This window comes from Opisthorchis viverrini (assembly GCF_000715545.1).
Source record: "Opisthorchis viverrini unplaced genomic scaffold opera_v5_1, whole genome shotgun sequence".
Lineage (NCBI taxonomy): Eukaryota > Metazoa > Platyhelminthes > Trematoda > Opisthorchiida > Opisthorchiidae > Opisthorchis > Opisthorchis viverrini.
Window position 1 is genome coordinate 5,838,032 of NW_008751657.1, and position 8,976 is coordinate 5,847,007.

General features: G+C 45.7%; 1 protein-coding gene across 1 annotated transcript in view; it reads right to left on the minus strand.

Moving 5' to 3' along the window:
- The window catches only part of T265_00092 (hypothetical protein), a gene marked incomplete at both ends in the record, with an annotated part of 21,923 nt that extends 16,657 nt beyond the window's left edge, over window positions 1-5,266 (minus strand). The window contains 4 exons of the mRNA XM_009163749.1: window positions 1,364-2,189; window positions 4,984-5,081; window positions 5,118-5,150; window positions 5,192-5,266. Coding sequence (XP_009162013.1) covers window positions 1,364-2,189; window positions 4,984-5,081; window positions 5,118-5,150; window positions 5,192-5,266 — 1,032 coding nt within the window. The remainder of the gene's footprint in view (window positions 1-1,363; window positions 2,190-4,983; window positions 5,082-5,117; window positions 5,151-5,191) is intronic.
- Window positions 5,267-8,976: the final 3,710 nt, after the last annotated feature.

Consider the following 8,976-nt stretch of genomic DNA (forward strand, 5'->3'; position numbering starts at 1 on the left):
GTAATTCGTGGTTGTACGTGGGCTGGGATACTGCCAGGGCGCCCACACCTAGACAGGAGGACGATTAGGGTCCTCAACCAAAGCCTTTGGCTCAAAAGCCTAACCGCCAGACAGCGGTGCTCGGCTGGAAATGCAAGCATATTACCATTTTTTTGCGGAACACGTCGCCATACATGTTCCAACTCCAACCTGGAGGGCCAGGACACTGTGTTCGTCAAACCTCTACCCGTAGACCAACCTGGTATGAGAGACTCTGTGAGCATCGTGCGGACACTCCCCAGTATAGCTCAATGAGTCGCCGAGGTACACAAACCGCCACACCACGGTAAGGTCCAGTCTCTTCGTGACGGACTTCGGCAAACGACGGTTAGGCATACGGAACACATGTCCTAACCAACGCAGCTTCTAGTGCTGGATACATTCTTCGATGGAAATCCCCATTGCACAACCGAAAACTCGCTTTATGACTGCCTCGTAACGGATTCGCCGACACCAACTCACACGAGCCATAGTTCCAAGACGATTGTCGAACACCTGAAGATGTCTCAGTTCCGTTGCTCGGATAGGCCAGGTCTTACAGCCATACAAAACAGCCCGCACTGTAGCTTGATACACACGTCCAGGAATAAACCACTTTGACGCCATAGGTGTCGCAACTTAGCAAACGCGACCCGTACCTTGCAAATTCGTGCATTGACCTCACCTACCACACTACAATTAGAACTAATACAACCTCCAAGATACGTGAAACGCTCCCATTGCATGCCCTAAAAGTGATTCAAAGATGGACAAGCATGTGCAAACTGATCAGTAAGTGATGGTTAACGCTAATTGATATGGAGTTTTTATGAGTTCTGTTTGGAAAAGTGGCTAGGCACTCATCATCCGATGAATAGTCTATCCGCTAAAAAGCATGAAAAACTAAACAAACAAACCTTTGTGAAAAGAATGCTTATAAGGAAGACGGTGGACCCTTAGGGGAAAATCCCATCCCAGTCCGTTATACTGAATCGCCTAACACATTCAGTTAGGAGTCATCTATAATACCATCTATAACCATTGTCTATTGGTCTCTAGCTCGGAAAAATGAGAACAAAATTCATCAATATAAAGGGGTACGGAAAACGGGTGAAGACTAAAGTAGGGGACTGACCTTGAAATATTGACGAGCGATAGGCTTTTCATAGAAAAAAAATCGACATTGGGACCCGATAAATGCAAGTTTGAACCTACTGACCGCATGGGTGTTCATGAGTTATTTTACGTAGCAGATAAATACTAGTCACATGAGGTGGACGAGCGTCCTACTGGTCATAAAAACTACCAGCCCGGTGAGTTTTATTAGACAGACAAACGAACTTACAGGGTCTTCACACAACGGATAGGAGGACATATCCATTAAATAGTTATGCAGTCGAGATGTTGCCGGTATCAGTCGTGCAGGGTCCAATCGGCTGTTGTCCATGAGCAAAGATGCACCTCCTTGAATCCGTTCGTTAGGGCACACTTGTCGAAGAGGAGTAACAGCCAAGCTATGGGTCATCAGGTTATCACCTAACTTCCCTTGCTGTCCACCAAGATCTCTGTTTCTAGCCCTGAGGATCCGATTATCGGTTTTACTATGCGGATTCATGGAAGAATGAAGACGAGAAACCTCCAACGTGGACATATCCGGATGTCGCCGAAGAGGAGGGAGACTATAAATGAGTGGTCTGGTTGACAACGGTGCTTGTGCACTTCCAGGAAGAATCGCCGACTTAGCTGATGGTACAGGAGTGATGGTATCCTCTTTAGAACTTTCAGTTGGTGGGGTTCTTACGGCCGGAGCCAGACGTTCCGTTAATTGATTAGTTTCGAACGCCACGTTCGTCGGAGATAGTGCAGACAGGGCGCTAGGAGACTTTGCACGAACATGGGCAACTGTGGGTGAGATTATATCCATGGCACTATCAGACAAGATAGGCTCCAGTTGCGCCGATTGCTCATCGGTAGGGCAAACAGACATATCCAAAGACTGGTTGGACGCTGTAGGCGTGATTTCCATATCAACAAGCTGTGAAATGACTGGGGGATGTTCTTCTGGGTCTATTAGTCCTGACATATCGGACATTTCTGAGACGGCTGATGAAACCATATTTGACACCAACCCTGTTGGCTTGGAAACTTCGGTCAATTCATCTGAAACAGAACTGGAGCAACAGATGAACAATGCGCATTGAAGTTTAGCAAAGTGCACGGTAAAAACCCCGAATAAGGAGTATTCAGCATTTAGGAATAATTTCGAATCCCCCCATTGACTTATCATCTGAACTAACCCTAATAATTAATGAGACTGGGCATAACCAGATAAAGAAGGGAAAACAAACACACTGGGCTACATTGACTGGTTTTGCTTAGTCTCCTAAAGAAAATACATCAAAGGACGTCGGAAGAGGTCTCTTGTGAAAAATTACCCCTTTTGGGAGAGCTATTGCCATTACCACAGGCACTTTATGCAGAACACCAAAACAGTGAACCTCTACCCCCGGTTGGATGACGGTGATTTTTTGGGTGTAAAAAGATGGGTACATTTGAGGCTCAGTTCAACATAACCACCTAAATCTTATCTTCTTGGAGCGTTTGAAGTGCGAAGAGCAAGTCACAGGTGAAAGCCTGTGCTCTTTGTACTTCTAGTTTACCCAAACAAAAGTACAGTTAAAAGGATATCGGCAGTCTGCATGTATTCGAATACGCCTCCTCAACGAGCGTGGGGATGATTCAACCACTTGTAGGCTGAACAGTGGTCAATACAGTGTGGTCGAAAGGTCTGTTCTCCGATACACTTATTGGGTGTCCGTTCGGTCACCTAGATTTTCGAATTTTGATCAAGCATTGGTTAATTGCATTCACCTTAACCTCATACAACAAAGACCACCTAGAGACGCAACACAATTTACCGAGGCAGGCAACTGCCATCAGGCCTATATTGCCGTAATTTCATGAAAGTGGTTCTTGTTTGATATGAACTGATATTTCAGCATTTGCGGATAGAGTATTCGTGAAGTTTGACAGGAAAGAGTTAAGATAACAGCCAAGCGCATGACATGGACTTGCATAACTCTCATAGTGAGGTCATACTTATCGTACACAAACATTTTGCTGCGTTCAGCTGTAACACCCTTACAGTGCCTAGCCGTCATGCCACCCAAAGGAAGCACAGGGGCTAGGATACTGCCAGGTTGCCAAGCCTAGACAGCGGGAGTCGAGAGGCAGAGGTCGGATTCGAACCACTGACCTTCCTGTCGGTAAATTCCCGCTCTAACCACTGAGTCATCTGCCCACTTTTTGCCACACCTTGGTTGCAATCATGTTGTCATTTTAGTCCATATGCAGCGGTCGGTGCGACAGCCAGGCTACGCTTCACAGCGACCAAGAGATTCGGTCACTGACCGACCGAGAGTAAGTGGCATGCAAGTATAAATCACACACATGTTGTAATCAATCCTCATGAGCTAAAATTTGGGACCCTATGTAAGTGGAAGTTCCTTCTCGGAAACCGACTCGTATCGCTGATCTTAGAGACAACTCGCTCGTCTGCAAAATGTAGCCACGGATGAGCGGAAGAGGGAGGGTAAAAAATTTATTCACTTATTTATTTACTGATAACCAAAGCAGGACAGTGTGGTAAACCCTAACTGCATGCGACTGATCCGAATGGGAAACAGGGGACTCAAAACGAGGCAGTTAAGTTAAAATGTATGAGATGCTGCGGTGGTCAATCACGCAAAGTACCTTGGTCACACTAATAGGGATCGACTGCGGACCACTGGCAAAGTGGTTCCTATCGAGGAGATGACTGTACCACTAGAAAGTGGAAAGAGAACCTGTGGGATGCTGTGTTTGACAGTTTGAACTGACGTACTGTGATGTGGCTATAATGGGCAGTAAACTAGAATGAAATGCGAGGCGTAAAAACAATGGATTCAAGTTTCAGTAATGCTTTCACCTAGCATTAGCGTCAGTCTCCTGTTTAGTGTCGTCCATTGAGTTCGTTCGGTGGGAAGTGTTTGGTCATCCCAAGATTCCTCCATCACAGAAGAAGTACCACTCACAAAATAAGATTCAACAACGATTTTCTCCAAAGTGGTTGAAAAATGATGCGATTCGCACCCACGTCCCACAGAGGTATGTTGACCCCTACGAAGTCAGTGTCCATCATTGAACAGGGACAATCTGCATTACTGACAGTACTTTTGAGTGCACAGACGAAACCCATCCGATCAAAGATCTGAAAGTTAATTTCAAAGAAGCATTCTCCGTTAGGTTTTCACGGGATAAATTATTCCTGCACACAATAGCCGCACTGCCAACGTAACCTGTGATAACGATCAACTTTACTTTGCAAATGAGAGCTGGGAGTACCAACGAGGTTAACCAAAACAGGCAATTCATTAACCCGTAAATGGTGTTATTTGGCTGCTATACAACTGGTAGAATATGCATCGAGCCATCCAGACTGAGCTCGCACCGAGTTATAAACTGATCCGCAGATAAAATCCCAAAGCAGCACGAGGAACCAGCGCACTTCGGAAGACTGGCGGAGGCAGTTATACTGCACCGTGTCGACAGCTGCATGGTATTCACTGACCACAACAATGCATACTTCCATTGATTAGCTACCAAAAAGAAAACACCTTGCCGGGCTTGTGAAAACCATGCATCCAGCCGTATCAGGTAGGGAAATATTAAGGTTTGACTGGTGGTGCCATTTCGGGGCGGTTTATCTAGTGAGACCACAGAGACGTCTATGTCCTTTGTCGTGACCCCACTGGCTGTATCCCACTGGCTAACCGAGATGAATAATCTCATTGATTCAGTAAGTACAATAATGATGTGGGCTGTTTCAAACAATTCAATGCACTAGGACACCCCGGAAAGGTAAAATAACGCGATGGCGAAATTTTGACAATGTTCAAAAATAATCACTGGGTCCAAGAAGTTTACCTTAGAGGAAGTTGTGACGATTCATGATCAGCTCCCCAAATCGATATGACGCGAGCGAATGACACGCGCCTTGTCGAGGGACGCCCCAAAGTAGAGTCCTAATAGTCTGTTAGAGGGCAAATTGGTAAACTCACATTGATCACTGAGTCTTGAGTGGGTCTGGCGGACTGAAGGGCCATGGTCATACTCAAAAACCAGAATTACTTACGGGTGTTTTCCGCATGCTAGGTCTCACAGTCGTCTGAAAATTAAGAAAAATATTGCATTTGAGCCTGAAGTACATGTCAGTGGTACCGTAAAAGTGTAAGATGAGGGTTGGTACCGCGGACAGCCGTTACTCAACACGTTTGAGCAATGCTGGTGATAGCACATGGTGGTGCAAAGAGCGTTTCGGATTTGTAACGAAACTCGCAAGCTCATGTGCAGTGGGTGCCCATACAAGCAGGTACCAAGTCACATATTAAAATGTTCCATTCAGTGATGAGAATTCTGTTTCTTGAGGTATTTTAGATTAATTATAGGTAAGAACAAACTTAAAATTGGTACCTGTTTGTTCGGAGGACCGAGATTAAACAATCAAACCACTCAATAGATTTCACCAGTGTTCACGTCAGCAAAAATTTGGCCTCTCAAATACGGAAAGAATTCGCCTGCTAATAATAACGCAACTTGCGGTCTACAAAATTCCTTTAAAAGAATTTTACATAAAGTGAGAACACAATGCAACAGCGAGACACCATCGACATTAGACAGCCACGTCTGCAACGTCTAGTCTGAAGACGGTATATGGTTAGAACGACATCACCAGCATAGACTAGGCCTCCTCAAAAAGACGTTCTGAGAATACCTCCCCCCCCCCATACAAAATGATAGGAAATGGAGGGACTGGACAATCCTGGAAAACTGCCAGTAAAGTGACTGCAATAACAGATTTTATATATAACTGACTCCTTTGTTCTTCTTCGTTCAGGTTATATTGATTTTCGCAATTCCTATAGTGCCACCATCGATAAGGCTACAGATAAGTCAGTAAGTCGCACGGTCGACCAACTGTACAAAACCCCGCAGGAAGTCAAACTCCCCGGAATCCTATAACAGCAGTCAGTCCGGGTCTGTGCGATTCTGGCCGTTTCTAACTCCAGTGGATTTTGGCCTCCATTCTCGAGAGGTCGAAGCAATCAAATAACTTGGAACCCCGAATTCTATTAGCACTTCACCCCTTTGCAATTCACTTCATCCCAGTTTCCCAACCACTTACACCCCAAATTATCGAGACAGTTTAACGTTCACGCGTCGTTCACTTTTCTGACCAACGACATGGGTGTATTGCCCAGATGGTGAAGTCCTGTTCATGTTCCAACGAACCTAGCGCGACAGGAAGCCATCACGTTGTCCGGGTGGTCGGGCCCCTGTGCTGCAATGATCCTATGGGCTATAATGGCTGTAATTCATTTCCTAAAGGTTCAACAATGTCAGAAAGACCAACGGGGAGCAGCACGACGAAGAACAGCCTGTTACCGTACTGCGAGAAATCGTATTCTGAGGCAATCTGGAGGTGAAGCCCTACTGTCTTCTGCGATTGGATGGTAGAGACAGACAGAAAGAGTCGACCCTGAAAACCGCACACTCCGATTGCCCAACGGTTGACCGTGACCGAAGGTGCATTATTCAGTACGCTCTCTTGATCCCCAAGGTGCTAGATATAAGTAGAAAACGTTCAAAAGCATTGAGTACGAAGTTGAAGAGAAAGGGAGAGGGCGGACATTCTCACCTGGCAACACTGAATGTGGTGAATTCGGATGAGAACTTACCGCAGACACATACACGCCCATTGTAGGAGGAATACAGAGTCTTTATAAGAGACACTTCGCCAAACTGCCAGTTTTTGACGATTAAGTGTCAAAAGCAGGCAGAGAAATATGACCACCGTTGGTTGCCGGAAGGAATGGCGTTGTTCCGGCACTTGTTGCAAGGTAAAGATATGACCGATGCAACCTCGGCCAAAGCGACACCAAGCTTGATACTCGTGAATTCAACTCTCCTAATAATGAATTAATTAGTGTATGCTAATGATAGAAAACACCTTGGGAGCCATGGCTACCAGCGTGATACCCCGATTATTTGGCTTGATGTTCTTGCATTCTTTTTGAAAATAGGATAGACCGCCGAGGCGGTCATTTCGGTCAACACGTTTTGGAGGATCGCTAGGGTAGCGGGCAAGAAGGCTCAGTGGTTGGAGCGCAAATTTACTGACCGGAAGGTCCGTGGTTCGAACCTGATCTTTGCCCCTCGACTTCCCAGTCTACTTTTGAGCAACCTGGCAGTATCCCAGCACTCGTGCTTCCTTCTGCTGGCATAGCAGCTAGGCACCCAAAGGGTGCTACACCTGAACTATTTAGGATCATGTCATGACTACATAAACCATACCTCTGTATAGACCATTAACTCGTAATTCTCACTAATTTCTTAGCTCATGTATTACCGTTATTGGACGATAAAAGCGTACAATACGTCCTTCTGTTCTGTCTCCCTTCTAATCTCGCCCTGAAACTACTCGACTCTCGCAACAATCTAATCGTCTAATAACGGCAACATGATATCCGACACAGAACAGGAACCAATACACATCGCCGGACAAGGGGAGCTCCACGTAACACCATCAGTCCACCGTGATTGCTCAGAAACAACTCTTGCCTATTAACGATGCCTCATCATCCCATTCTAATGCAGATCCAGGAAATCACTTGGACATTCTTATCCGACAACAGCGCACTCACCCATATAATATGTGCAACAGAGAGGCGCAAACGACTCCATGTGACTATTGCAGCCTTTTATTTTTTTACACTCTCCGCAAAGTACATACTTATTCCAAGGCGGGGAGGATGTCATGACCATATAAACCATAACTTTGCATTGACCATTAACTCGTAATTCTCACTCTATATTTTCAGCTCACGTACCACCGTTATTAGACTATAAAAGCGTACATTATTATGTCTCCCTTCTAATCTCGTCCTGGATCTACTCAACTCTCGCAACAGGTAGGCACAAAAGATTCGCCACGTTCTTCGAGGAGTACAGGATACAAACCGTCTGAAATCGACGCTCTGTTGCGTGGAAGCAATGAGGTTGCATGCTGAGCTTCCGTTGTCGAAGACGGAGTTACCCTGATGTTCTTATTAGTTTATGTGATCCTTCCAGAGGTCCTGTTGATCGGGGACCGATGGGCTGTTCTTTAGTGTTCAGCTGATCGTTCAAGACGACGATTCTGTGAGCGAATCAAGGTACCATCCTCTTCAATAGCACCCACCTTCCTTGGATCAGTGGATCAAATTAGCTGGAACAGGGTGCGACTATTCCCCACTGCAGAATCTTTCTACACTTCTCGGGCTTTTGCGATCCACCAGAGATCCGTCATTCCTTGGACTCCGTTATTTGGTGTCTCATGGAACTGCGCGCGCCAGTAAAGTCGTCTGTTTCTGGTAGTTTTGCTGGCCTCAGTCAGAGCTGTCGATTAGGACGGGGTAGTTTTCACTAGGTTGTTTGAGTGATCAAGAGTAGACAGCACTGAAGCCAATGAGCATGACTTATTCCACTTTCCTCCAATCGTCACCCAAATTACCAATACAACCAATGTAACCGCCGAGTTTTGAACCTTCTCAGCCAGCTCAATGAGGTACTTTTGAATCAATGAATCACTCTACTTATCAGCTATACATCATGTATCATGATCACATCGATCCCAGCTTTGATCGATGGAGAATGGGAAAGTGTAGACCATATAGTCGAGCATCGGAATCGATGGCATTTTCAGTTAGTTCGGGAACTGGGTAGATACCAATCGAAGACGATAGATTTTATGGAAAGGCGCACTGAATGCGCGCTAGGGCCATTTCCGCCAGCCTCAATGATCATTGGTGAGTTGAGGTCCGCCTCCATCCAGAGAGGCGGGAGTTGTCGACCCGACTCAGTTTAATGATCACTATTTTC